Genomic DNA, 27,932 nt, shown 5'->3' with positions numbered 1-27,932 from the left:
ATGTCATTAATATTAAAGAGAGTGCAGCATACTTAACATCGCGATACAATTAAGTGCCAGAGTATTTTAAGAGATCGGTCGACAAAAAAGTCGAACGATTTATCTTCTCATAAAATGAAAGGACAAACAAGAATATACGTATTTATAATATGTGTAATTATGTGCAATCTATATAGTTTCTGTAATATATTATTAAATGTTTAATCACAAAGATCTAGATGCGGATCTTTGTTAAAGTTTAAGATGAAAACGGTGATATGAAATTTGTATTGTTCTCGTATATGTATTATTTATTTCGTATTGCTTCTTATATATATATATATATATATATACACACAATACATGTATTTTGATATAAAATAAAGTATATTTTTCTGAACAGGAGTATATATATACAGAATATTCATTGCCTTAACAAAGTCTTTTCTGGATTATATTATAAAAAATTATGACATAAAGATGAAGGTAGCCTTATGATGGATGAGTATAACACAATAAATGGGTAATTACACTTATCAGTTCTTCTAATAATAATCGCATATACTGTATCTTTTTTTTTTCCTGAAATTATTCTATTATACTAGTTCTTAAAATTAGTGAAAAATGATTAGAATTAATATTACATCGGCAATGGAATGGCAGTTACGTTCTTAGGGAAACCAATGCTCTAAATGGCTTAGGACTAGCTGTGAATCCATCAGCGAATTCTTCCGATGGTTTCCTCTCCCCAGGCACAGGAGAAAATGTGAACGCTTGTAATAACGCGGTCATTATGATAAATATGTTGCTTCTAGCCATATTTTCACCCATGCAACGGCGTCTCCCTGTCACAGAAGAATGAATAATGAAAATAAGCTTTAACAAGCTTCTTGCTTTTTTCGATACAACTACTGAACGCTATCTGGAGACATAAGCATCTTCATAATATAAATACTATTTTGGGGTAAGTAGTCTTGTAATTACTATTTTGTTTTTTTCTTTTGTATTTTCCAGTTATGTATATGTTTCTGATTTATATTTTATATAAACATGTTTACATTTTTTGCTCTTGTATCCTAATTGGAATTAACTCGTAAATAAATAAACAAATACATTATTACACAAAGTTTCAGTAAAGAAAGATCATTGGACACCCTATTATAGCCGTTTCCGTACAACGGTTCTCACGACGAGCAAACAGAAACATATTTCATCGTTACTTTTGTTTGTAAAGATACGTACCAAGGCCAAACGGGAAGTATTTCTTTGGCGTGGTAATATTCCCCTCTTCGTCGATGAACCTTTCCGGTCGAAAGACTTCAGGATCACCCCAGGATTCGTCCATCAGTATTGTATTGTAATTCCCGACGAGCACAGTGTCCTAAAGCGTGTCGAATTAAGCACGGTCTATCCCGAAGCGGTCGGAAGTTCATCTCACAAAGTGAATTGTTAATTAAATGCTAACCTTCGGTATTCTGTGTCCCAATATGGTGATGTCCTTTACCGCTCTATGGGGTAAATTCAACGTGTGGCCAATGAACATTCTCATCGATTCCAAGATGATAGCGTTAATGTATGTCAGCCTGAAACAGAAAAATTTATTTGTTTTTTTTTTTCAAGGTTTCAAGGTTTTCAAGATTTTTACATCGTGAATTCGGTGATTCGCGCGCAAAAAGCTAATTACTTTGCTCTGTCCTCGATAGTCGGAGGTCGGTTCCGACCGATCACTCGGTCGATTTCATCGTGCGCCTTCTTTTGGACGTCTGGATAGAGGACTAGATAGAGGAAGCAAAACGCAAGTGCTTTGGTTGTGGTCTCGGATCCCGCCACGAAGAGGTCCAAGCATATCGCGAGCAACTGAGATTCTGAAATTGTTATTCGTTCGATGAAGTCTTTCTTAAATTCGAATAAGAATAAAACAGTAAGAGACGCGAGCAATTTACCGGAGAACGTGCTGCTATAGTTTTCCGACTTGAGAACGCTCAAATACACGTCCATCAGGTCCCTGGGCGAGTCTGTCTTGAATGTGTTTTTGTGATTGTCCAATTCGTTCTGTAAGAACGTCAGAGATTTAGTTCTGTCCAACCCAGTCGACACATATTTCACGTGTCGGAAATTTACATTCAGACTCGAACGCATTTGTGCGCATCTCACCTTCAGGAACTTCCAGATTTGCACATGGGCTTCCAGGAAGGACTTGTAACCGGACATTTCCGGGGCGATAAATCTCAGAAACGGAAAATGACCAAACGGTGCACCGAACGTATCCACCTCCATCATCACCTTCGCCAGGATTCGTTGAAGATACGTCAACTCTTCGTCGTCGTTATTGAACCTGAAATGGAGAATTCGAACGCGTTAGAACTGAACCTGGTGGGATGAGCTTGATTCGAACAGTGAATACCAGAAGAATTGTACTGTACTGTATTTATATTGTCGGCTTTTGGAAAAAACGAATTTACGAGGGTCCGAAGCATTTCTCTCTATAAGATTATTGTCCCGACACAGACCCAAGTTCGGGACGATAATCGAGAGGAATCTGTATCGAGCAAGTGATCTTAGTGGCGAACGATTTCCAAACAAAATGGCGGCAGCGAACGTTAATTGCCGAACAAATTGAATTTTTCGCACCGTGGATATCAAGAGCGTTGTTTATAGAATATTCAGGACGGGTAAAACGAAATGAATTGAACGTAGGGAACAACCTTTTACCAGCCATCATACGCCACAGAGCGTTAAGAACCGTAACACCGAACGCGTCGTTCATCGTCATCACCATTCCAGGGTTTGATCCAGCGATCCTTCTCACTTCCGCGTACTCGTTGGCGTTCACATACAGATCCGAGGCTTTCAATGGTTTCTCGTTCTTCGCGTATTGTCCCGTGGTGTTCATCGACACCGATTCGTCCGTTCTATTCCCTTTGCTCAGCTTGGATATCTTTCCGTCTTCGGGCTCGTTATTGTTACAATGTATCCTGGATTCCGACGATTTCAAGTTGAATCTGTTGTTGTATTCGTTGTCGATCAACTTTTTGAAATGTTCGACCAGGCACTGTCCCTCCTCTTCGACCACCGTGGACATGTCTTTGCGACCGTAGCCAAACTCGCGGAGATGTTTCAATACGAATCTTCTCTGCTCGGCCCACAGGTTCCCATCGACGATGGCCAGACCTTGAATCGAGATAACGATTGCTTGAGAAATTATTATATCGATCGCGTATAGCGTATCGAATTTCTTATCGTGCATAAAAAGACACCCGAGGATTTATTGTAAACCCTATACTCACATCCAGTTCGTGTTAGCAGGATGGGATACATTTTACTTAAAATAACATAACGAATACTCACGGTATTATTTTTATTTTGCAAGTAACATAAGAAAACTGATTTTATTTTGTATTTAATTCAAATAAATTGTTATTTAAGTTACGTCACTTAAAGAAACTATAGAGATTAAATAAAAGAAAAATAAATAATTTGACATTAGAGAATTAATAATGCTGAGACGATACAATTGGAGAGTATTTGAGGAATTATTTATTATATGTTATCTTGATGATTATTTTTCAAATAGTTGATTTGGATAATGCCCAAGCCTGCGGTGTAAGTACCTCTCCTCTCGCCGAATGTTCTCATCTCGTAGAAAATACCGGTTGGCCGTCCATCGCAGTCGTCCTCGGTCATCATCGTCCGGATGCTCTCATGATTGTTCAGCACCACGATACGATTCGCGCCGATCTTCAGACCGACCACCGGTCCGTACTTCTCGGACAGAGCGGAACAGGTTTTCATTAAGTAACCCGTTTTCTCCCGAAGACGGGCGACTTCGATCGCCGAGCCTAAAATCGGCCACCATTTCGGACCTGAAACGTTTTACCCGATTCCAAACAGTCACATAATCAACTGGTTTCCTGTGCGTTGATAAGTACATACTCGGCGCGCTTTCGCGGTGCCGATTCGAAAGTTCGAAATAAAATTGTTTGCAAACAGAACACTACTTTCGAGAACACTGGTTCTGAAGACTCATGGTGAGCAATTTTAAGATTAATATGTTTTTTTTTTTTGAAAATTATTTAACACGACTCGGATAATGTGTCTGCTTCATTGGTCGCCTTTTCTACTGATTTGAAGCTTAAAGGGACTTTCTCGAAAACTGAGTAACCTTTTGAGAACAAATTATTTTCCAAACTTTCGTCAAGAATCATCCCCTTGGGGGTTCGACCAATAACAGAGATGATCTTGTATGAAAAGTAGCGTCTAAGGACGTAAGTAAGAGATAGTAAATCGACCGGAAGTACCTGGAGGATATCCTCTTGGCTTTCGTGTTCCTATATAGAATAGTAGCACTAAGGCGAACACCAGTAGAATCACGGGGAGCATGCTGTAAACAAAACGAATGTTGCTTTTTACTTATGTATTTCTTGCTGAATTCTTTTGTATTTGGACAGATTAATCTACAAGATATTGCGAAAATAAATGCCCCATCTCAATGTATTAGATAAAACGGAAAGTTCATGTGTTCTTATTCAAAATAAGAATTGTTTTTACAAAAGGCAAAGTTCCACGAGTATTTTAACGTACCACTGTCGTAAGATTTTTGTGGTACAGATACATCTCACCAAAGACGCACAAACTTTCTGTTCAACCCAATACATTCCCAAGTCAGTTATTTTAATCGACTTCGCATAAGTGTCCTGAACATGATCCTCCATTTGGACCTATTCTTTTTTAACAATTACTCTATCATGAATTGTTCTGAAGTAATTTATCGTCTGCTAGTCGTTTCTTCTTAATCTCGTTTAAGCGCCGAAGAAGAATATTTCGATTATAATAAACGAGAGAAGAACGGTTTCATTCCGATCAATTTGGGAAAGGGGCGCGCGCTGTGTGCACTTGAGAGAGAAAGTAAAAACACGCAGATTCATGAGAGAAAGTTAGACACGGAAGAACAGATCGGACCACTCATTGACATTATATCATAACTTCTTGCGTAATCGAAGCACATTCTGCTGTATTTGTTCTTTTTCGAGAGGACCGGTCCACTCCTTTCCCGCACTTTCCAAATTCGATGAAATCGAGATTTCCAGCTTTAGATAGACACTTTGAAATATCGAATGACATATTTTTCATGTGTGAATAAAATTGTTTATTTTACCCCGTATCTCTAATCGTGTACTCATTGTTTTTCATGTGTTAAAAGTTACACCGTACACCGAGAGTCGAATTAATAAGCAACTTGTATAAAATATTTTTAGGGAAATGAACTATTTATTTGGCATGTTACCCGAAAGTTTGTAATTAATTGAAATGTATATAAGTATGCACTTTGACGAAATATATACACTGTAACTGTCATTTTTATAAGTTTGATTAAATTGGATAATGGGAGGATTAAAATTGTTTAAGTTCACGTGAATATTGTAGGGCCTAAATTGACCTTCCGGTCAATCGCAAGTAGTAAACCTTGAGTCAAACTTACCTTGTCCTCAGGGAAATGCACTCCTTTTAGGTTTAAGCAGAACTAGAAGCGCACCGACCTGCGTACGGCTTTTAAATGCCTCTCTTCGTCACCGTCGGCCTTCTTATTTCACGGACAAAACTTGTTGAATAACACCCGTGAGATGTCACAGAATTTAAGAGGATTGTAGTGCGATCGAAAATCAGCGCGAGTAATATACCGGACATCATGAACATCCTTGTTTTCAATAAAACGTTAATTTACTAAGTTATAAACAATTATAAAAAAAGTAATATTCAAAGATAGAAAATGTCATAAGTTATTAAATGTTGTGTATCTCACCTATCAGTAATGCTTATGTGCTTATTTAAATTTTTTTTCACGATTTAGTAAAATTAGCGTTCTACACCAGTGTAGTTAGTACCAATGACTGATGTTAATTAGCTGCATATCCGACAAAACTTTTGCTTCTATATTTATTTAAAGATACGGAATCAATTTATTTACAGAATAACTGAATTGTTTGTTACTATTTATACGGAAAATAAACTCAGTGATGTGAACTGTAAGACGAGTGAAGAAAATAATATCTTTTTGCGAATAATTAAATTTTTAATTTCATTGCTTTATTTAGGTTCTTTAGTAATTTCATCTGTTGTCTCTTCTTCCCTAATTTCATCTGTTCTTTCATTTTCGGTAATTTCAGCTGTTATTTTTTCCTCGACAATGTCATCTGTTTTCTTTGGCACAAAAGGTAAACGATCTCCCCATCTACTAGACCGTGCACAACGGTACGTATTCCTAAAAATATAACGTGCATTAACGCATTTGAGGACGCTTATAAAATGATACAGTATTACGTTTGAAATTTAGAGAATACAGACTTTCCATGTTTAGCAGTAGTAAAAATATGTTCTTGCAATTCCCCAGAAGCTGTACACGTACGGCATATAGCGTGCCTGGAACGTTTCAACACTTCCCTAACAATTCGTGGCCATTTACAATCATCTTCTGGTCGTTCGCCTACAATGGAATGTTTCCTGAATATTTTCTTGGAAAAGGTTTATTGTGTTGTCCGTTGTTTAAAACTTTATATCTACTTCATACCTTTTTTAAGTATCACATATGAATACCGTTCAGATTTGTATTGAGACTTCTGAGGGATTGGTAACGTCAAATAGCTCAGTTCAAAATTACAAGGAGTATCGTCTGTAGTGTGTCTGGGACAGCTTAAGTCGTGCGGACACTGGAACAATTGTACAATAAGTTTACAGTTAAAGGAAAGTTACGTTAAACAAAGTGTACAGAGTGTTCCGTAACTGAACATATCAAATACTCACAGGTGAGAATACATGCCCCTTGATCTTGTTATACATAAGTATAAATTCCCGAGCTTCATTGATTATCTGTTAGCAGATAATACTTCAATTGAATGGCCAAAATTAATAAATAAACTGTAACAGTATAAAGCTTACATCAAATCCACATTTTGTTCCTTGTTCTACAATAACTAGGTATCGTTCCGTTATTCGCCAAAGTCTCCCGATCACCTCGAGCCGAGATATTTGGTTCGGTAATTCCAACAAAGAATATGCGCTCACTACAATATCATAAGTTCGCTATAACATAAAGTGCGTATATAAAATTTGTACTGAAGCTTCTACTACACATTAATTAATATCCTTACATTTGCAGATACAGGTAAAAATTGTTTGTAGAAAACGTCAGAAATGTTGATTCTAGTATTTGATCTTTTTAGGAGATATTCAGAGAGATCATTCATATCTGGAGAAGCATCAACACAATAATATTCCTTAATGGATTTGGTCCAAAACTGAGATGCTGCCCTAAAAGAAGTTAACACTGTGTTCTTTAGCATATACCTTGCAATAATTAGATACTGAATTTCTACATATTTAGGCATTAATAATGCCTCTAGAAAAAAAGCCATAACACGTATAAACATAAATAATTTAGTGATAATACACTGCAGTTTTACATGTATCTTACCATATAACTGTTCCAACTCCAGAACCAAAATCAAACAGTGTTTTGGGTATAAAATTATCATCTCTGGTTTTAATTTCATTAAAAAGTTTGTACAAAACACTATACTCTGGTACACTTCTGCTAATTAAATATGACAGACTTGTGTATGCATCATAATTAACTGTACGTGAACAAATTTCTTTCAATTTTAACTGCATGTCTCTCCTTTCTGGTGGCATTCGTCGACCATGTAGATGTGCAATTAGTTTTTGTCCACTTTCTCCAATTGCTACTGATGATATACCTTTGTCTAAACACCACACAAAGAATAATAACGTATAATTATGTATAAAATTTGATGTATAAGGTGTCCTAATTAATGTACTCATGCAAGTTTGATTGTTTTCATTGATAAAGAAAAATACAGTAAAAATTAAAAACATATTTTTATTGCCTTATTACCTTGCAAAATTATTTGAATTGTTTTATATAGCCATGGGGGTTGTTCTACTGTTCTGGGCTTAATTATACCTGGATGTTCCCTGTGTTTCAATTCGTTATTTAATATTTGATCATTTACAGAATCCAAGATTTCCATCCTTGGCTTTGTCGAGAACTATTTGAAAAAAGAAAAAACACTGTATGTACTGATTTAGACTTTTAACAATTAACCAATGATATTTTCTATCATTTAATAAATATATTATTTTAGAACGCAACTAAATCGTGAATTATTTTGTATTACTTTATGTAAAAATAATAATAATTAATTAACTACCCATCGTAATTGTCTGCATCTCGCAAATGTTAGTCTCGTTGACATGATTGATAATTTTATTATTCTTTTTCGATTCTTTGTAACAGCGGAAATTTCATAGAAATTCCCATTTATTATAAAAAATATCAATGAAATAATTTGTAAATTTCAATAAGTAGAACTGAAATATAATCACAAAGAAATTAGAAATTTGCATAACGACGTTGTGAATAGGACGTGGTGTTCATAACCATTCATAACCTGAATGAATATCTGTATACACGCAGATACCTATCGTAAATAATTCAATTCGTTTTCTCAAAATAACTCAGTATGATTCCTGTTGACGAACCATTCGTTTCAACGCTTGTATTTTACTGTGTCTATTGAAACACAACCGCTAGGATTATCAAGTGATCCCATTGACGAAAGAAAATGAAATTCGCGGAGCACTTAAGTGCTCATATCACACCAGAATGGAGAAAACAATATATAAATTACGAGGTAAAATGAAAAATTCGAGTTTAAGGTATCATTAGAATATAAATTTTTCTATTTATCTTTTATGTCATATCACTTTCTCCAATGCCATGTAACCATAAATTTTTTTTCTAATCACTTTTATTTTCATCCTTGTACCTTGCATTTCTTGTGTAAAATTCAAGGCTTTTGCTGTCAAAATATGTCATTAAGTTTTATGCCAATATTTATACATGACAAAGTTCTCTTGTTGGGATAAATGGGCAAAGTGCAATGCATATAGATTCTGAGTCTTGTTTGTAGTCAGTGGTAAACATTTTAGCAGATTGTATTTTACCATGTGTATTATGTATCAACTTACCATATTGCTGAAATGAAATCTTAAAAAAGTTTCAAGTGTTCTTAAAAAAAACCTGTATATTAAGGCAATAATAATACTGTTACATAGGAAATGAAAGCATTAATCTATGCAGCTGTAGAGCAGGCACCATCAGCAGACACAACAGAGTCACATGTATTAGAACGTTATTTTAATAAGTTTGATGAAAAGTTCTTTCATTACTGTGACAAGGAGTTAGCAAAAATCAATACATTTTATTCAGGTGAGTTACATTGCATATGTTATTAGATCTGAACATTTATTAATAGATTTTCTGTATTTTTTTAGAAAAGTTGGCAGAAGCTACACGCAGATTTGCATCTCTGAACAATGAATTAAGTGAAATTTTATCAGTTTCTGAAGACAAACAAGGAAACCGCAAATCCAGATACCGTAACAATATCTTACATAAGAAACCAGTCTCAGCACGCAAGTTGCAGGAATTGAAATTAGCTTTTTCGGAATTTTATCTGTTTCTTATTTTGCTTCAAAACTACCAGAATCTTAATTTCACTGGTTTCAGAAAAATATTGAAGAAACACGATAAAGTATGTTCAGAGAGACGGTGTGCACCTATAGGGTAGATCGTATAATTTGAGTTTTTCAAAAACATATTGCTTCAGCTTTTAAATATAGATCTTGGAGCAAAATGGAGGGCAGAGCATGTAGACACAGCCTTGTTTCATACCCACAAGGATATAGACAGACTAATCGCGGAAACGGAAGCATTGGTCACCCGGGATTTAGAGCAGGGTGATAGACAGCGTGCCATGAAACGTTTAAGAGTCCCTCCACTTGGAGAACAACTGTCTCCATGGATTACGTTTAAAGTTGGAATCTTTTCTGGGGCTTTCATTGTACTTTTCATAGCAGTAATACTTTCAGGTGCACAATCGGTTGTTATAAAAATTTCATAACAGAAATTTAAGGTATTTTCGAAAGTTTTATTGTCCTGTATATTTTTATAGGTGCACGATATAAAGATAATAATAATTGGCGAGTTTTATGTAGATTGTATCGTGGGCCACTACTTATGATTCAATTTTTCTTCCTTATGGGTATAAATGTCTATGGGTGGAGGTCTTCCGGTGTAAATCACGTTTTAATATTCGAACTTGATCCTAGAAATCATTTATCGGAACAGGTTGTCTATGATCGTTAATATTAAATAAGTGTATTAATTATAACTTTAGCATTGTTAATTATGTGCTAATAAACACTATGTTTCCAGCACATAATTGAAATGGCAAGTGTGTTTGGGCTTGTTTGGTCTTCGTCGGTATTGGGTTTCTTGTATAGCGAAACATTGGGAATACCACCATTTGTTCAACCTGTAAGTTGTTATTTTAAATATGTATAAATTAAGAAAAATTCAAACAAACGCAACTATTCCTTACAGGTTTTACTGTACACGCTGTTGGCTTTATTTTTATTTAATCCAACAAAAACGTTGCGACACGAGGCCAGATTTTGGGCACTTCGGGTTTTGGGTAGAATATTTTGTGCTCCCTTCTTTTATGTTGGATTCGCTGACTTTTGGCTCGCCGATCAGTTAAATTCCCTACATACTGTTTTTTTAGATTTCCAGTATTTTGTTTGCTTTTATGTACAAAATTCTTCGTGGACAAACGTTACAGGTACGTATGAATTATTATAAAAAAACATTACTCTAGAAACTCGATAACATTCATAATTCCATTTATCTTAGATGCAGAAACTTGTATAATGCGTGAACTATCAATGAGACCATTCGTGGCTTGTCTACCAGCTTGGTTTCGTTTCGCGCAATGTTTGCGCCGATACAGGGACACAAAAGAAGGCTTTCCTCATCTTGTAAATGCAGCAAAGTATGCGACCAGTTTTTTCGTTGTAGTTTTCTCATATCTACATTTGACTAACGCTAGTAAGTTGTGGTCTTTATTGCCAGCTGATTCGAGTGTTCGAAAGTTATTCATAATGATATCTTCTTATAGAGTATTATGTAATGTCGACTGAGAATCCTTATTTCTATTTGTGGATAACTGCAAGCATAATGAGTTCTTGTTTCGCTTACACGTGGGACGTAAAGTTGGATTGGGGATTATTCGATAGCAACGCGGGAGAAAACAAATTTCTCAGAGAAGAAATTGTATATTCTTCTCCGGTAAGTTTGTTGTTATAGTAGATAATTGTACACCAAATATTCGACAGTGTATAGCGTTTATCAACTTACATTTAGATTACATTTATATTACTACTAACATATGACTATACAACCGGCTTGGCAGTACCTTCAGTGCTGTTCTCTACTAGTTGTACATACATAAACATTGTTACTTTCTCTATCGAATTCTCATTGTGTGAATTGTGTTGCAGTACTATTATTACTTTGCCATAATTGAGGACTTTATACTCCGTTTTGGCTGGGCTTTTTCTTTATCCTTAACTGAAATGGGATATGTGCATGCAGACTTAATGGTCTCCATAGTTGCACCACTGGAAGTGTTCAGGTAAGTTAGAAGTAAGTTGACACTGTTAGTAACAAATATGTATTTCTTTAAAAGTTATTACTTTGTTTTGTACATAATATCCAACACATATAGGATACGTTTTATTGCACAGTATTATGTAGTGTATCATTACCAATACAGCTTAAAACATATTATCGCTTGCATGTTATCTAAAACCAGTTGGTATTTCAGTCATGCGTGGCAACTCCAAAATATAATGTCTGCTGAGTGAAACTAATATATTTTAATAAACGATATCATGCGAAAAACGAATTTTATTGTTTATTTCATCTTTATTCCTATTACTTATTTTTATGTTATTATTATTTATTCCCTAATATTCTTTCTAAGTCAAACATGTTTTTTATTATTTTTCTATGTCAGTTACACCAATCTTTTTTTGTTCTATTACTGGTGTCTATTTAGCAGATCATTAGTAGTGAAAGATTTACTCTAAGTATACATAACAAACAACATTTAGAGCATATCAAGTCACTTTACTAATCAGTTGATAGAAGGTACATTTGGAATTACTTTCGACTGGAAAATGAACACCTGTACAACGTAGGCAAATTCCGAGCAGTTCGGGATATCTCCATAGGGCCTTCTAGACAACAGGAAGACAGTGAGCCGAAGGTAGCAATGCAACTAATGGATCGTACGAACGACCAAGTTGATGACCTGAAGAAGTTACATGATCGTTGAAATCAATATCTTGTAATTGAGAGTTTTACTCTTACGTCCGTAAACCTTACGAAATATGTACTATATGAAACACTAGACACCTTCATTCATCTGACGCAATTAATCTCGTATTTTTTTCTACATCAAATACTAATCTGCACGTCACGCTGTTTGGCATGTTCCGTTTCCGGTTAATAATATATATAGAATTTGCCTAAAATCAATTGGCCATTTCGATGCAAAGAGTGCCAATGTATATTTTCGTATATTCATAAATTACATTACTTTATTTCCTTCAATAAGAATCTTATTTTCTGAAGAGCAATACAAACACAGTCTTACATTTTTTCCTTTCATTTCTCAACTTTAAAACGAAGGAAGTTAAATTTCTTGGTGGGGGAATAGTTTTTCAGTGGTCTTGACTGGTCAATTGATTTTGATCTGAACTATATATACTATAGCTTAAAGTTTAAAGCGACATTTACATATCTGTAACGGACTGATTAAAGATCGCATGGATCGTAAAGTAATCGGTAATCTTTCTCCAACAGGAGATTTATATGGAACTTTTTCCGTTTGGAAAACGAGCACTTGAATAATTGCGGCAAATTCAGGGCGGTTAGTGTTGTGGAAAAAAGTAAAGCGCAGCGTGCGCTTTCGAGAGGCGAATCTTTAATTTATGACATAGACCCCTAAGTGAAACGTCACTATTTTATTGCTAAGAATTAACCCTTGGCACAAAGAAATTGGATAACCGTTGTTGCTAGTGTTTTTAAGTCTAAATTTATTGTCCGTTAAATGTGAACAATGTATAATACTTGTATGCGAATTGCACAAGTTTGTTGTAAAATATTAATGGCTACGCTTATAATATATTCTTTTGGCGCAATTGCCATTTGAATACTATCAACGTTCATTAATCGCGGGAACAAATATCGAGATTCGTTCTTCGAATGAATTTGAATTGAAAACTATCGTCTTTCAAAGCAAATACAAATTTTTTTTAAACGCACTTCAATATTGACCACTGATTGTATTATGAATAAAGTATTATAATGTTTTTAATGAATTTTTATTACTTTTTCATCCCTTCTGTATTTGTTGGTTATACACCGTAGCGTATCAATGTAAGACAGTATAAAGAAATTATAGGTAAATTATCCTCGCTTACATATGTACTTGTAACGTTTTCAAACAATATCAATAAATATAAATAAGCTGATAAGGCCATCTACGACAAAATGCTCAAGTTACTAGCCAAGTAGTACCATAGACGAGGTATAGGATGGCAGGCAATGCATTTTTCTGTTCGCGCGCGCACGACGATTTTAGAGCTACGGATGTCTCCTTGTCTCGTCTTTCTTTCCGTATATAATAAATATATTAGTCATTGTAAATTAAAAAATATATCGTTTGTTTAAATTGATGGGACAATACATAGATATACGTGTTCGTAATCGCGGGATTCCGGGAACCGAGTGACGTCACGGCGTGCGAGCGTACTCAATTTTACAATATATTTATTATAATATATGCATAAACTCAGTAACACACGGCTTAAATATTATTCAAACTTAGTGTAATTTATCCGTTGCAGACAGTTCCATTTCTGAAACTGGTAGATGTTCCGTACGATCTTCAAAGCTTCGGCTGCATACGATAAATGTGCGTAATACATTGCAGTATCCCTTGGCCACATTCAATCTGTTATTGTTACCTGTAGGTGACGGGTGAGTGGACGGTAGTGAAATGATTGAGTCAACGTGCGCTTGAAACATGGTCTTTATTACTGTTGTTCGTGTAACTTTCGAGTTTGGTTGGTTCTTGCTCGTGCAACTGTAGCATTTTTATTCCTGTGAAATCATATAGATACACGCAATCTGAGTGGAATATATAATACTTCATTTGTGCTAATAGTACTCAGAATTCATACTTTATCGGTAACGTCGGATATTGACACTAAAATGGTAACAGGTACGTAGCCCTATGAATGTGGGACAGAAAAAAGCATTGGATGATAGGTCTATTCTATCCCTAGTCGGTGATTATACATACATACGTGTAGTGCCGTTTTAGCCAGAGAGCTTGTAACAAATTTATCGTTTTGTGGGTGCCAGTCCTATAACTAACCGCCTAGTTCTTCATGGATGTTTACTTGTTTGAACAAACAGCAGAAATAACTGACAAGGAAAAAAGTGGTAATCTCTTAGTTCCAGATCTCCTATACACAGTCGGTTGCGGTTTGTTGCGATTGGACGCGACCGAGTAGATTCAAATTAGTTTGGTCGGTTATAACTACTCACCGACAAGATGTCCGAGAAAGTTAAGGAAATTGCTGACGAAGAGAATTCTGTTACGATGCTGGACGTACTTCGAGAGGAGAAGCAGTTAGAGGACGATGCTTGTGCGGTTCTGGGCGCATCCGACGACAAGAATTGCACTTACAGCAAGGTTCTGCTTCGGACTTCATTATTAATTTTAAAGTCCAACTGAATTCTAAACATGTTGAACAGAATAACTTGTCCGATTATTTTAGGGATATACACGGCAAGCCTTGTACGCATGCAAGACTTGTTGTTCGAAAACAGTACGAGCCGCTGTGTGTCTCGCTTGTAGTTTCCATTGTCACGAGGGTCACGAACTCGTCGAACTTTATACCAAACGGCATTTTAGATGCGATTGTGGCAATTCCAAGTTTGCAGAGAAACAGTGTAATTTGGATGCGGTATGCTTTTTATTATTCTTTCTTTATTTCCCAATTTCCTTTTTCTTACTTTTTGGAATTCATTTTTAGTCCAAAGATCCTCTAAACACAGAAAATCAATATAACCACAACTTCGATGGACTGTATTGTATTTGCAAAAGACCATACCCAGACCCGGAAGACACAGTAGACGATGTGATGCTACAGTGTGTTATTTGCGAGGACTGGTATCATTCTCTGGTAATGTGTACACCTAATCTTTAAATTTCTTTCATCTACTTATCGATAGCTTTTAACAGCATCTTGAAAACGAAAGAGGTATGCCGGCTGATGGAGCTTACGATGAGATGATTTGTGCAGGTTGTATGAAGAGGAATGAATTTCTTTGGAATTATGCAAGCAAATACGCCGGTAATGCTAATAGAAATCATCATTTGCTTTGATATAAAGACGTATGATCATTTTGAGCATTCATCGATATATTCTTTTACTTTCGTTGCAGTATTTTCAACAACAGGTACTTCGTCTGGAGAGAAACCAGTAGAAACCGTCGACGTTGTTGGCGTGACTACAGGTTGTACAATGCCGCAGAATAAAATGCTACTGAAGGGAAGTTGTTTTTGGTCTGAAGGATGGAGGAGCGCTCTTTGCACGTGCGAAGTCTGCAAGAAGGTAAAATTTTTTATTCGTACGAGATCCTTCCTGTTATTCAGTGCATAATTTTTAAAAACTTTGACCTTGTAGATTTACCAAGAGAACAGTATTATGTTTCTACTCGATCCAACGGACAGTGTGCACGCTTACGAGGAGGCGGGTAAAGTTAATAGTCAAGAATCTCGATACGAGAAAGGTATGAAGGCCCTTGCTACCTTGGGTCGTGTCGAACAACTAACGGCCATTGAAGGTAAGTTGATCTTGTTGCGTTTTAAAAGAAAAAAGTTTCTTCACTCGATGGATCAATTTGTGTTCCTTGTATATTCGATAGAATACAACAACATGAAGGAACGATTGAAGCAATACTTGCAGAAATTTGCTGAAAATAAAAAGGTTGTAAGAGAGGAAGATATAAAAGAATTCTTTTCGGAGATGGAGTCTAAAAAACGGCCAAAGGTTGTGGTGCCGACTTATTGTCGTTGAAATGTCATTAATATTTAAAAATTTTCCACTTCTAATACAGACAGAATCAAGTCTATTTCCACTTTCGTATACGAACCAACGTGTCTTTTGTATTTTCTGTTGTGCTAATGATCACTTTACACCTGATATCTCATGTTTAACGTATTACACTTATTTACGTAGTGTTCAAGAGAATCATAAAAGATTTGTGATAATAAAAATATGGGGGACAGATAATAAAACTTGAAAAGATATATGATTGTTTCTGTGAAACTTGAAATGTTTTCGTCATACCCGTCGTACTTGTTGTGTATTTATAATGAAATGTAAATAACACAACAAAATTTATGTTCGCATACATGTTTATGTATAATATATATATACATATGTGTGTACATAATCGATATACGATTATCGATGAAGATAAACTATTCTAGAGAGACAGACGCAACTAACAGAGCACGCGCGTCGTCGTCTATTTGTAATATTTCGATCGGTTCAGGGAGCCGAAAGTTACTACACGTAATCACGAAACAATTTAACGAACAAACAATATTACAGTTGATTTTACATTGTAGAATTGAACGTTTGGTAGTGGTCGTGCATCTGCAAAGGGATTACCAAAATCGGCTCTGTACAGTTTGGTTTGTCCGTATAAACGGACCAGGTCTTTTCGATGCAATCGAAGATACCTGACGAGTGTAATTCAAATATTATTTACCAAATGAAATGGTTTACGAAAAAAGAAATGTGAAACATCACGGAACATACCGGTGGCAATAGTCTTCACGTGGTCATCTTTATTAATTTCCTGGTAAACCCTGTATTGATCATCGGTTTGATCGCTCAGAATATTTTGAACGTCTTGGCGAGATTTTGGAACAGGATGCTTACAAATCATTTCCATTCGCCTGACGCTGCTATCTATAATAAGACCCTCGACTTCTGGTATTTCCAGTCGGAGATACCTGAAAATTTCCCCGTTTGCATTGCGTCGGTGATAAAAAGGAAACGCAGTATCCGCTATTGTAAAAGATATAACGATTGTCGGGTGGAAAATAAACGAGTTTGCTCACTTGTTGCAATGGAAGGCGTTTTCACCGGGACCGACAGTAAGAATGTTCAATCGGGACTGCGTCGCGTCGTTTTCGCAGGGACCGATCTCGATATTGTGAAACAGTCTCTCTCCTTCCTCCATTAAAAAGGTCATGTTCACCGAAAATCCTTCGGCCGCGCCAAAACCGTCGTTCCTTAAAATCTGTTGCGCTTGCGCGTAATTGTCCGCCGTCAAAAGTGCACGACTTAAAAAGTACCTGGCTGCGCAAAGTGATTCAATAACACATTACAAATATGTGTATATACCGGGCGTTAATAAAGATCTGGGACATTTTCACACGGTGCATTCTAAGACGAAGAAAATCATGAATGACGGGATTGCGTTCGAGGCTTCGTTTCCAAGTTATTAATTAACATATCTGCCACGACAAGTTATTCTACTTGAAAGCCGCGGTGTTCGACTGTTTCACAAGTTCACATGTTATCTCATTCATCAGTTTCACTATGCCATCGATCAAACCCGTGTATCAGCTGGAAATCAGCTATTCCAATGGTACGATCCATCGGCGCCAGACGTATTCTGCCAGCATTTTCAACAATTAATAATTGGGAAGCAAAGCCTTGGGCGCAATTTCGTCATTCATGATTGTCGTCTTAGAATCCACCCTGTGAAAGTATCCCACGCGTTTATCAACACCCTGTATACGGGAAAAGATCGCTGTTGACCATACTCACGTGTTTTACCGGATCTCAAGCTCGCGGCGCTCAGCGTGTTGATAGTATAAACAAGGCCATGACAGTTGTAGCCCATCGTGTAGCCGGGTAAAAATCCAGCGTAGCTCAAGGACGTGAACTTTTCCTCCTTGCACCCCGGCTCGAGCACGTGCGCGGACACCAAGTACCAATGGTTCAATGTCTCGCTGAGCGCGTCCTCGTTGTGCCCTAAAATTTCCTGTCGCGGGGACATTTCGAAAATGATTAATCGTTACCACTTCGTTACGAATAAAATGCTGAACATTTCTATTAATCGTGCACGTTGTTTTGCTCACCTGTCCTGGCTGATTGCACATGACGGTTGAACAACCGACCGGCAAGTCGTTCGTCGGTTGGACACCGCTGTTCTCTGCTGCGTTCACCATGATGTCATCGAGGTGCATTAGGAACAACTGCGGGGGTTACAGACGTCCGTAAGGTAATTTGAAATTTAAATGCAACACCTGATTTTAATCGTACAACTTTTTCGCGGAACCCCGCTCACCGCGCGCACGCGAATAGCTGGAGCAGTATCCAATTAATTGCGACGGTAATAAGTTGAAGCAATACGCAAGAATTCACGAAGGAATTCCATGCCGAAGGAAACCAGCCGTTTACTTGCCTTATAGAACGGAACGTTCGCTCCGTCGGCCGTTCCTTGGATTTCCCTTAGGTACCCGGGAAACTGTTTTTCCACGCAGCTGAGTGTTTCTTCGTAGACATTTTTGCCGGCTTCGGTCTCGTACAACGGCAGATACGTCTCGTTCAGAGGTCGATATATGTTCACATAGTTCTGTATCAAAGTGGAAAACGTGCGCCCCTAGAAAAGAAATATATAGGGTGTCGTGTAATCGGTGGTATAACTCGGGTAGAGGGGATGATTTTACGTGGAAAAATAAGACGAAAATATAGAATGAAATTTGTTCATTTGGAACTTCATTTTCGAAAGGATCGACTTTGAAGGTTGGTCAGAAACGCGTATATCCGTAATGGTAGTAAGTAGAAACGGAATACAATGAACAGACGTGCTAGCCAAGTCCCGTTCAATTATTGCACGCGTGTTCGGAAGATTTTCATAATCAATCTTCTCGAAAAAGGAGTCTCAAATAAACGAATTCTATTCTGCATTTTTAACTTATTTTTGCACGTAGAATCAACTTTATATGCGGTTGTACCACCAGTTACATGAAATCCTGTATATATAATCCTGTTGTTTGTTGCTAGAACTTTTCTGCCCTTTCCCATTCGGCCCGCGAGCGTGGTACTGCTCGGGAGTGGTTCGATCGGAAATCCAAGCCAAGAATCTCATAAGCCTGGCGGCCGCGGATCGACAAACGGCGGGGTTTTTATAAAAGCTACATACGTGTATCATTTTACTAACCAACATACCGCGTGTAGAAACAAATATTATGTAATCCAACGGTCTCGTTACGCAACGTATTCAATCTCTTGGAAACAAGGTGCGCGAATGATTCCCGAACGATTTTTGCGACGAGCACGACCGAACGTTTTCTGCGACCCATCCGATAAACGATTGTTCTCCACGAGGTGTGTTATCGATCTATCGGGAAACCGAACGTTCGAAACATTCGCTGTTCGATTTTTGCAAGCGAAGTGTAACACGCGATAGTATTACATTACAGAAATATTGATTCGTTCGTATTCATGTTACAGTGTTACGGTTCTAAACGGTGTATATTTCAAACGGAGTGCATTATATGTAACGATTTACGAATGAAATCCTTCGAAATTTCAATATCTTATTAATCGTTATGAATCTCGTTCGACTTGCAAACGGGGTACCCACGGATCAGTTGAAACGGTCGATAGTACATCAAAGAAAATGTAATTACTCGGATTTACTCAAAGATTTTGCAATTGACTCTCCGTATCGTCGATCACAACCGTCAGTGATTATCTTATAACTGGGCTTACATAACTGGTAATTCTTGGTCCTCTAATGAGGTGTTTGTTTTTTTTTCCCCCTTTTTAATCTCTAATTTTCCACGGTAACCGACTGAATGGAGCCGGATTCACAGAGATCTAGATTCTTACGATATCGAAACCAATGTCGTAATGCGTTCCTCTTGCGTAAATCACAGGAATCGCTTGCCTCCTCCCGATATCGTTCGCCTTGCACGTGTTCTCCAATGCATCCTCGAGCGTAGTCATCCTTAACGTCCAGACGTTGGCTGTTCTAAATCGTGCAACAAATATGTGGTTACTGTGTCACGAACAAAAATTTCGACAGTTACTAGATCGCCTGTATGCGTGCGTGTTTATTCTCGGGGTTCGTTATCTGTACCCCATTTCTCGAGTCTAACGCCGCGATCTTTCAATCGTGTTCTTTCGATGCTTCCCCCTACTCCTCGATTAAATTGTTCGCAAATATATACATACATACACACGTATGTATGTGAACATGAAAACGCACGAATTGTCCTCGTTTGATTATCGGTTGTACGCGATGGCCTTATAATACACGCGGAAACGATTAATTTTCTATATAGCGAATCCCACGATAGAGCCCACCGATAAAAGACTTCCTTCTGTTGCCCCGTATTATTTCGATTCCGTATTTTTCTCGATAATATTCGCGGCCAGTTAACTAACGTGCAGCAAAACATGATAAAGAGCTTTTGAAACGGACAGAATGCGAATTGGAATAGGGAGTATATGAAATAATGGGAACGCGGTTCGGTTCCGTTCCCTTCGTTCCATTCGGGGACGCCGCGCGTACATACGCGTATGGTAAAAAGACCAGAAATGTTTGAAAAAAAAGACCGTTGGTGACACAATAAATAAAAAACAGGAACACACGGATTCCGTACCTGCACTTAAATTATGTTTACTCTTGGTTCTTCTTTTTTCTTTTATTATTTTTATCGCCGAAAGGGATGTACGATAGTTTTTTTTTTCTCGTCGACGAGGCGAAACTATCGGTAATATATGTAGTATTTTCTTTGAGAAAAGTTCGCGAGAATACGTGCAAGAATTACAGACACCTGGAACACGCGGTCCTGAACGGTCGTTCAAACGGCGATGAGTGTCGCGCGCGACTGACGACTTACGATCGGTGTGTCTCCCTGTTACGAGGACCGTAAGTCCGTCTAATCTACCTTTTATCGACTTCCATCGATTAGCGGAGCGTGCGGCACGTATAGCCCGAGTCCACCTCCAGGGGATAAAGAATTCCCCGGTGTTTCGGTACCGGAATGCATTGTGCGCGTGCGCGCATACCGATTTATACAATATATCGGCATTTCTACCCGCGGGACCGCGATCCAATGGTGTACCAATGAGACCCTTATGTGTCCCTTCTTTCTATGTGTGTTCACCAGTTAATTGGCCACCGAATAGAGACCAGCCTTGTTCGACGAAGAACACGTTTGATTAAACAGGGACAAAATATCGGGTACCGTCGCGAATTAAACGCGTCTCGGCTCCCTCGCGGCGGTTCGGATGGGGGCAATTCTCTCTTTCGTCATTCCTCGGGGAAGAAATTCATTTTTCAAATGATGGAATTCACGACTTTCCATCAAACGGTTCTAACGTCGTGGTCGACACTGTAACAGAGTTTATTTCTGTAACGAGCTAACTGTCCTTGTCACGATAATTACGGTATATTTTGTTGATAACACGAATATCGAAACCGTTTTACAGTATACGCGGTTAAATGTAATATCGTTGTTGGTATTTTGATTCGTGGTTTCGAAATGTTTCGTTCGTATTGTTGGGAACCAAATTATCGTTGTAATGCACACGATGATTCGAGGGAATTTTTCGAACAGGGGGGTATACAATTCTTCAAACCTTTTGCATCTTGTAGAGGATATCCCCAGGGTGGTCCCGTTTGCAAAAATTTTCCAACTGTTTTCTGTTATAGACTATTTTTTTCATCCACAGGTCATGTCCTTTCAAGCAGTCCAAGGTAATACCCTTTGATTTTTTCTTTACGGTTACAGCCCAACTAATGATAATGAAAACCATTTTACGTTGGCCTATTGGCCCATTAGTATTGCTTTCTACACCGAAAAATTTTCTTCAAAAAATATAGCCCGACTTCGAAATGCGCTAAAACGTAGAAAATAATTTCTATTCTTATTAATTATTATTTTAACACTTAATATGCTATTTGGGAAGAGAAAACAAGTTTTCTTAACCGCTGTTGCCTTCCCGTATAAATAATAAAGGTAGAAATTATTTTCTACTTTTTAGCGAATTTCGAAGTCGACCCACATTGTTTCATAAGAATTTTTCTTACAGCACTAAAACTATATGTATTTCAAAAGAATTTCCTCGTGGTTCGTGTGACAATATAGTCGAAGAAGCGACACTTTTATGGGAACGTAAGAACGAGGTTGTTTGCATAAAGCTTCCGCGCGACAGATAACGCGATGTTCTTTCTATAATGATTAGCAAATCGCGTGTATACTTTTAACATTTCAAACGTATCGAGGCCTAGACGCATCGATATGAAACATTTAAACGAACACAATCCTTTTTTGCCGATTAAATCCCCGATACAAATAGAGTAAATAGACAATCACATTCTCGTAATCTCGCGTTCTGTTTTTGTTCTGCTGCGTTCCATTAAAGGAAATGTAATTGCGACCTCCTGGACGGACCGTGGTCGCAACTCTACCGACACCTAAGTATATCCACGGTGCAGATAGAATCAGGTGCTGATTCTACACCTGTAAAACACCAATTACATACATCGTCAGCATCTGTTTTTTCGCTAATTAACCGTACACTTTCCCTTTTTATCGCGGAATCCTTTTCACGGCATCGACGACGATCGAATCAAGGAAAACCTGCGACGAGAATGTGTCAAAAGAAAAGACGGATAAATAAAAAAATATCTGCTGTCGTATTGTGATCGCCTCGCGAGACCACGTGTGCCCTATGAAGAAACCCCGCGCGCGCACTTTCTATCGCACACAACTGGCCATTATTCTGGCTTCCAAATGCGCCTCTTTCACGGCTATAAATGAACAAGAACGGGTATCTGGTGACGTTCTTACGGCTTCCTCGAACCTTCGCGGATCGTATATTGTACGTTATACAAATACGGAATAATAAACGATCTATTAACCAAGAATCGCTTGTATCAAATTTCCATCGACTTATTAACCCACTACGATCACATGAGGTCTGTTTAATCACAAGGCAACTTGAAGCTAAAATTTTATCGATAAATATTAAAAATCTAAAAAGTTACGATTTTTTAAGTAAAAATACTCATTTTTCACGGATTGTTTTACTACACTCAAATTGAAATTAACACCTATAAAACCATTTCATTCTTATTTTGCAATATTTGAAGATTGTTCAGTGATTTTTTTAACCTAAACTAATTAATAGTTTGGGAATGGTAGCCGTTTAATGTCTGTGGGGTAACTGTGACCCCGGTGTGACCGTTAAGGGTTAAATGTTTTCATGAAATTGTTACAAGATACAACGGACTTTTAATCGAAGTAAATTAATGTCGATATAAATCATCGACAAATCCATAAATGTTTATTATTTCATAGATTCCGTTCTTTCACGTCTGTTGGGTCATCGAGAGTTTGCATACCGTGCATATACTAAAAAAATGGGAAATACATATTTTATCTTTTAACAATTTATTAGTATACATTGTAAGTTATACGCGCGTATGTGTGTGGCATGTGTGACGAGTGAGAGTATGTATTTCTCTCAGGGTGTCTATGTATATGTGTCTGTGTGTGTGTGTGTGTATATATATATATAATTTTTTTTGGGAATTGGTACGCAAAGCTTAAATGTACCTTACAGACCACGCACTGTGTAAATTGACATACGATCAGTTTTATTTCTAATCTGCTTGAAACATAGCTACACTGTAAAAACCATGAATATCTCTCTCTCTCCCGATCTGTCCTCTACTTTCGTCCCTACTATCGTGTGTTGTTTACATGTTTACATGTAACTGTTCGATGAACGTCTTGTAATGCTGAATCAATACTCTGTCCTATGAAATCAACGTTTTCGTTCGAATCAGAAACGGGATTATAAAGTTCTGACAATTAAAATAATATATTTACTATTGGTACCAGGAGCTCATTTCGATTCGTCCAAATGTCGAGAAAAGAGAGGAATGGATGAACCATTTTCTCTGTGGCAGAAAAATTACTTCTCGATAGTTTAGTAACTAGGCTGTAGTTATTACATTGAAATGAATGTGTCAACCCTATAAAAAGGAAAGAAAGAGAGGAGGGATGAGAATGGGAGGGAGGGTGGACGAAGACCGAGAGAGAAAAAAACAATGTTCGATAGTTGGGAAAGAGGAAGTTCGGTTCGGCGAAAACGTGTCTTCTGGTCTGGATTATATCCTCGTCTCATTTTCAACGATTTTTAAGTTTTGTTCCGATAACACGCATCCTCGCGACGGCCGAAAAATATCACGACAGTTGTTTCCGCGGTAGCCCCGCGGTAACATTCAGCAATAACTCAGTCTTGTAGAAGAAAGTTAGTCTCCTCTGAACGTCGATGAAGTAACAGTCATCGATACAAAAATATCCTGCCGACAAAAATTCCCGAGCACTAACTCCTTCCTCTTCGTAGGAACGAAAAGACTGAAAATCCCGAGAACATCCAGTTACCCGGCGTACAACTACGAGCCTCAACACGCTGCCGCATGTTTCGCCCTTTGAGCGGCTATTCGTTGACTTCGTCTTAACTTTTGGGGTGGTGAGTCGTTGTCACTTTCTTCCTCAGAGTCGGAATTATCGAGCGCGGTCTTTCCGGCGTATCGCCAACTGACAATCGCGCCGTCCCACTGAAAGGAGAAAATAATTTTGGAGTAAACCGTAAACGGGAAGGGTAGTCGTTCAGAACTGAATTCCACGAAGTAAAATATTTACAGCAGTAGAAACAATTTCTTGATGAAACGGATGCCAACTGACATCACGAACGCATCCATGATGTCCCATTAAAGTACTGACTATCCTACCCGTTAAAACGTCGTATACTGAAATTAATCGGTAAATACAGTCATATACTTTGTTCCGAGTGTGGTACAGTTTATGAAGAATAAAATAGATTTTACTTATCACTCGTCCTGCGGCACAACCCGTATATATGTATCTTTGACCGGTGATCGAGGAAGGTGAAAAATGGCAACGTATCAAAGTCTGAAGAACCGAGTGGCCGCGATAGGTCATAATGCTTGTGTCACCTTCCAACATATGTTTCGCTTTATGTACTATAATAAAAGAAAAGATGAAGAGCGAGTACGAATTTCGGTGCCCAAATCCCGATACAGATATTGTTCGATGAATGCTCACTTCGCTTTGGTACTCGCTGCCATCGGTAATCCCAGTTTTGATTCGCGACAGCCATGCGTGTATTCAATTCACCATTATTATCCGAAAAAGCACGTACGTCCCACAGTTTGATAGTTTGATCTTTGCTGTTCGTGATGAGATATCGACCGTCACCGCGTGGATCGATATACGTTATACCATCCATGTGACCAGCCAATACTCCCACCGGACGCGGACCGGTTTCGTTCAACGTTCTCCTGTCCCAGACCTAAATAAACCAAGAAATGGGGGGAGGGAGGGAGAGAGAGAGAGAGAGAGAGAGAAAGACACCGTGTGCAGGTACACGCAGAAGAAAAAGAAAGATGTATGCACGTATGCAATAAACAAAAAGTAAAGCATAACCAAAAATGTATCAACAAAGAAAATAGAAAGAAAGAAGGAAAAAAAGAAATAAGAAAGAAAGAGAGAGAAAGTTGAAAAACAATATAGTTTTGCTAGCTTTTGTGTAAAAATTTTGACAGTACCTTGCAAAGACCATCGTCTCCAGCACTGTATAGAATTTGCGATGTATTATCGGCGAAAACAACTGTATTTACATCATTATCGTGACCTTCGATCTAGAAGAAAAATAAACGATTTACGCTAGACAATATGAACGTATCATAAGAATACACATGTACAGACCCTGAAAGCACGTTGATGGCATTCTCGGTCGTAGACGTAGATGTAACCATCGTTCGCCCCACCGAGAATTTCTCGGCCGTCACTAGAAAACACAAGTGAAAACACGCAAAACCTTCGATCCTCTGGACAGAGGGATAATGATTCTTGTGCACTGGAATCGCCATAAACAGGACACAGATATACTGAAAAGAAAAGAATGTTCCAAAGTGGTTCGTGGCATGTAAGATCAACCGAAACAAACTGAACTGTCATTCTCATAAATGTGTTTCTACTCACAACACTCTGACCAGCTGGAATATACAATATAGTTGCCATCAGGACTAAAAGCAGTATCTAGAATACTCCAACCTACGTCACGCGCAGGAATTGTTTTGAACTCTACAAAGTCACCGCCGTCTGTCCGGTATAGGCGTAGAAATTTATCTAAGACATGTAGGATTGCATTAAACAGGGAGTGTACGAATGTGATGAAAATAAAAAGGTTACAAATAGACTTACCTTGACTGGCAGTCAAGAAAAATCTTCCATCTTTAGAATAGGAGCCACAAAACGCTTTGTTATTGTACTGCGCAACCTGATGCATTTTATTTGGCAAAAAACTACTACTTATTCTGCATCTTTCGCCTGTACTAAAACCAGGACCAATGGCTCTTCTTTGAATCATCGACGTGACAGACATATTGCGTTTATCGGCATTCTTTATATATCCGCAAGCCTGCTTCGTGGCTAGACTTATTTCACTTTTCTAAAAGGGAACAGATTACGTGATACTACGTATGTGAACGATCGCGTCGCATATTCATAAATAACAAACATTTAGTCTGGACGTATTTGGATGTAGATGTAAATAGGAAGATGTATATCTTGGAGGTTGCGAATTCGCGATGTATTCTTCGTCCGAGTCATCATGATCCGAGGATATGATGTGTAGTTGTCCGCTGTAACGATGAAACGAAATTTATTGCGCTTATGATATTCACAGCGATCAAAGAGAGAGAGAGAGAAGGACACAATGAACGTGATTGTGTGTTCGTGTTTGGAAAAATCGAGACTCGGGATGAACTAGGAACCATTCAGCGGACACTTCGAAAAAAAAAGGAAACGGATTCGTGATGAACGGAAGTCCTGAGGCAAACGGGAACGTTCGTTGCAAAAATCGTAATCATCGCGGAAACGTTAGAAATGTGTAATGACGACGATTTACGCGTAGAGGTTAGAATTTCTCTCGTTTTCTTTCTCTCTGTCTCGCGCCTTCTCCTTTCTGTCCAGTCTCTATCTGTCTCCCTCTTTCTCTGTCCCATTAATGCGTACATATTACACACACAGTCAGTGGAAAGATCCACGGATGATGTTGAATTTTTCGATAAGGAGATAACGTTCAACCAACCTGCGTATCAAATATTGCAAGACAGCGGCCAGCCCTCGATCATGTTCGATGTCCATAGTCCGTGTATTAAAGCCTCCCATGCAGGGAATTAACGAATCTTATTTACTGTCTAAAAGCAAACAAGGAAAACGTCCAAGGGTTGATGGCGTTAGTGCAGTGACTATGACAGTTGAAACAGACGATGACAGGAACAGAGAGAGCGCGTGAGAAGTAACCTGAAGTAACCGTCTCGACGAGGAGAGGAAACTGAACGGAGATACGAGTTCTCTTGCTGTTCCGTGAAAACTTTCGCGCGTGAAAACGTCTGTCGTAGAAAAATAAAATGGAATTCCAAGTCACAGACGTACGGACGATACCACATTCAGAATAAACACGTTGAAACCGAGAAAGAAGGAATGAGCGACGATGAAGCGTGGCGAGGAGGGGGGATGGCGCGCATACGATGCACGTAATCGCTCTTTTCAAATCTCGAAATCAACAATCTAGAAATTATCGTACCGTTGATTCGTGAAAGATTTTCCAATGGATAACTTTACGCTTGTCGTGGGTGGTCAAGAGAGTGGGAGAAGAAACGTAAGAATAAATATGTTCGACATATCGAAAAAGATTTTAGTAAACGCAACAGACTCTTGAAATATATTCTTTTACATATGCCAAATGACCAACCAAATGTTCTCGCGATCCACTGTTAAATAGCAAAACAAATATTTTCCCTTAACTTAGCT

General features: G+C 38.0%; 5 protein-coding genes across 8 annotated transcripts; 1 reads left to right on the top strand and 4 right to left on the bottom strand.

The window, feature by feature from the left end:
• Positions 1-642: 642 nt before the first annotated feature.
• Positions 643-4,691, bottom strand: LOC107191622 (probable cytochrome P450 303a1). The gene is made up of 10 exons (XM_015580708.1): positions 4,561-4,691; positions 4,278-4,360; positions 3,591-3,842; positions 2,685-3,150; positions 2,134-2,314; positions 1,923-2,031; positions 1,664-1,844; positions 1,445-1,562; positions 1,222-1,360; positions 643-824 (listed from the first exon to the last, which is right to left on the bottom strand). Exons 1-10 carry the CDS (start codon positions 4,689-4,691, stop codon positions 643-645), a joined length of 1,842 nt encoding a protein of 613 aa, XP_015436194.1.
• A 1,372-nt stretch (positions 4,692-6,063) lies between these two features.
• LOC107191615 (methyltransferase-like protein 17, mitochondrial) lies at positions 6,064-8,278 on the bottom strand. Its single transcript, XM_015580694.1, has 9 exons — positions 8,205-8,278; positions 7,889-8,042; positions 7,448-7,736; positions 7,125-7,284; positions 6,913-7,056; positions 6,778-6,843; positions 6,545-6,683; positions 6,322-6,460; positions 6,064-6,238 (listed from the first exon to the last, which is right to left on the bottom strand). The coding sequence occupies exons 1-9, from the start codon at positions 8,247-8,249 to the stop codon at positions 6,064-6,066; spliced, it is 1,311 nt and encodes a 436-aa protein (XP_015436180.1). The 5' UTR covers positions 8,250-8,278.
• Positions 8,279-8,471: 193 nt separating this feature from the next.
• Positions 8,472-16,056, top strand: LOC107191608 (xenotropic and polytropic retrovirus receptor 1-like). The gene is made up of 18 exons (XM_015580682.1): positions 8,472-8,687; positions 9,112-9,265; positions 9,331-9,590; positions 9,666-9,927; positions 10,011-10,186; positions 10,274-10,375; positions 10,442-10,679; positions 10,751-10,945; positions 11,016-11,185; positions 11,398-11,531; positions 12,047-12,167; positions 14,514-14,666; positions 14,752-14,940; positions 15,010-15,159; positions 15,219-15,330; positions 15,422-15,591; positions 15,664-15,823; positions 15,905-16,056. The coding sequence occupies exons 1-18, from the start codon at positions 8,619-8,621 to the stop codon at positions 16,054-16,056; spliced, it is 2,967 nt and encodes a 988-aa protein (XP_015436168.1). The 5' UTR covers positions 8,472-8,618.
• A 325-nt stretch (positions 16,057-16,381) lies between these two features.
• Positions 16,382-20,925, bottom strand: LOC107193354. 2 transcript variants are annotated; one of them, XM_015582765.1, is made up of 8 exons: positions 20,676-20,925; positions 19,900-20,041; positions 18,467-18,664; positions 18,141-18,257; positions 17,827-18,043; positions 17,112-17,352; positions 16,807-17,003; positions 16,382-16,727 (listed from the first exon to the last, which is right to left on the bottom strand). In XM_015582765.1, the coding sequence occupies exons 2-8, from the start codon at positions 20,014-20,016 to the stop codon at positions 16,603-16,605; spliced, it is 1,212 nt and encodes a 403-aa protein (XP_015438251.1). In that variant the 5' UTR covers positions 20,017-20,041; positions 20,676-20,925; the 3' UTR covers positions 16,382-16,602. The 2 variants fall into 2 exon arrangements, with proteins under 2 accessions (XP_015438251.1, XP_015438252.1); XM_015582766.1 differs by having other exon boundaries at positions 19,900-20,036.
• Positions 20,926-23,505: 2,580 nt separating this feature from the next.
• On the bottom strand, positions 23,506-27,463 carry LOC107192723 (DDB1- and CUL4-associated factor 11). Of its 3 annotated transcripts, XM_015582058.1 has the most exons (11): positions 27,423-27,463; positions 27,208-27,316; positions 26,635-26,758; positions 26,319-26,565; positions 26,097-26,243; positions 25,821-26,002; positions 25,661-25,753; positions 25,158-25,404; positions 24,920-25,075; positions 24,735-24,841; positions 23,506-24,649 (listed from the first exon to the last, which is right to left on the bottom strand). In XM_015582058.1, exons 2-11 carry the CDS (start codon positions 27,285-27,287, stop codon positions 24,494-24,496), a joined length of 1,539 nt encoding a protein of 512 aa, XP_015437544.1. In that variant the 5' UTR covers positions 27,288-27,316; positions 27,423-27,463; the 3' UTR covers positions 23,506-24,493. The 3 variants fall into 3 exon arrangements, with proteins under 3 accessions (XP_015437544.1, XP_015437536.1, XP_015437552.1); XM_015582050.1 differs by lacking the exon at positions 27,423-27,463 and having other exon boundaries at positions 27,208-27,363; XM_015582066.1 differs by lacking the exon at positions 27,423-27,463 and having other exon boundaries at positions 24,920-25,048; positions 27,208-27,363.
• Between the last annotated feature and the right edge of the window lie 469 nt (positions 27,464-27,932).

The sequence above is a fragment of the Dufourea novaeangliae genome, unplaced genomic scaffold, assembly GCF_001272555.1.
Source record: "Dufourea novaeangliae isolate 0120121106 unplaced genomic scaffold, ASM127255v1 scaffold7, whole genome shotgun sequence".
In the NCBI taxonomy this organism is placed as follows: Eukaryota; Metazoa; Arthropoda; class Insecta; order Hymenoptera; family Halictidae; genus Dufourea; species Dufourea novaeangliae.
This window is presented reverse-complemented; position numbering and strand designations above follow the sequence as displayed.

Bases quoted from the DNA above. Each gene is read 5' to 3' on its own strand.
- LOC107191622 (XM_015580708.1), bottom strand. From the start codon at position 4,691: ATGGAGGATCATGTTCAGGACACTTATGCGAAGTCGATTAAAATAACT. The intron at 3,843-4,277 runs GTACTTCCGGTC...AAAACGTTTCAG, and splicing joins GCCAAGAGGATATCCTCCAG to GTCCGAAATGGTGGCCGATT. The intron at 2,032-2,133 runs GTGAGATGCGCA...ACGTTCTTACAG, and splicing joins AAATCTGGAAGTTCCTGAAG to AACGAATTGGACAATCACAA.
- LOC107191615 (XM_015580694.1), bottom strand. From the start codon at position 8,249: ATGTCAACGAGACTAACATTTGCGAGATGCAGACAATTACGATGG. The intron at 8,043-8,204 runs GTAGTTAATTAA...TTTTTCAAATAG, and splicing joins GATGCAGACAATTACGATGG to TTCTCGACAAAGCCAAGGAT. The intron at 7,057-7,124 runs GTAAGGATATTA...TTTATGTTATAG, and splicing joins TTTTACCTGTATCTGCAAAT to CGAACTTATGATATTGTAGT.
- LOC107191608 (XM_015580682.1), top strand. From the start codon at position 8,619: ATGAAATTCGCGGAGCACTTAAGTGCTCATATCACACCAGAATGGAGA. The intron at 8,688-9,111 runs GTAAAATGAAAA...ACTGTTACATAG, and splicing joins AACAATATATAAATTACGAG to GAAATGAAAGCATTAATCTA. The intron at 15,331-15,421 runs GTAATGCTAATA...CTTTCGTTGCAG, and splicing joins TTATGCAAGCAAATACGCCG to TATTTTCAACAACAGGTACT.
- LOC107192723 (XM_015582058.1), bottom strand. From the start codon at position 27,287: ATGGGAGGCTTTAATACACGGACTATGGACATCGAACATGATCGAGGG. The intron at 26,566-26,634 runs GTTTGTTATTTA...GTTCCCTTTTAG, and splicing joins CAAATACGTCCAGACTAAAT to AAAAGTGAAATAAGTCTAGC. The intron at 25,405-25,660 runs GTACTGTCAAAA...TGGTTTATTTAG, and splicing joins GAGACGATGGTCTTTGCAAG to GTCTGGGACAGGAGAACGTT.
- LOC107193354 (XM_015582765.1), bottom strand. From the start codon at position 20,016: ATGACTACGCTCGAGGATGCATTGGAGAACACGTGCAAGGCGAACGAT. The intron at 18,044-18,140 runs GTGAGCAAAACA...TCCCCGCGACAG, and splicing joins TGTGCAATCAGCCAGGACAG to GAAATTTTAGGGCACAACGA. The intron at 16,728-16,806 runs GTATGTTCCGTG...TACACTCGTCAG, and splicing joins CGTGAAGACTATTGCCACCG to GTATCTTCGATTGCATCGAA.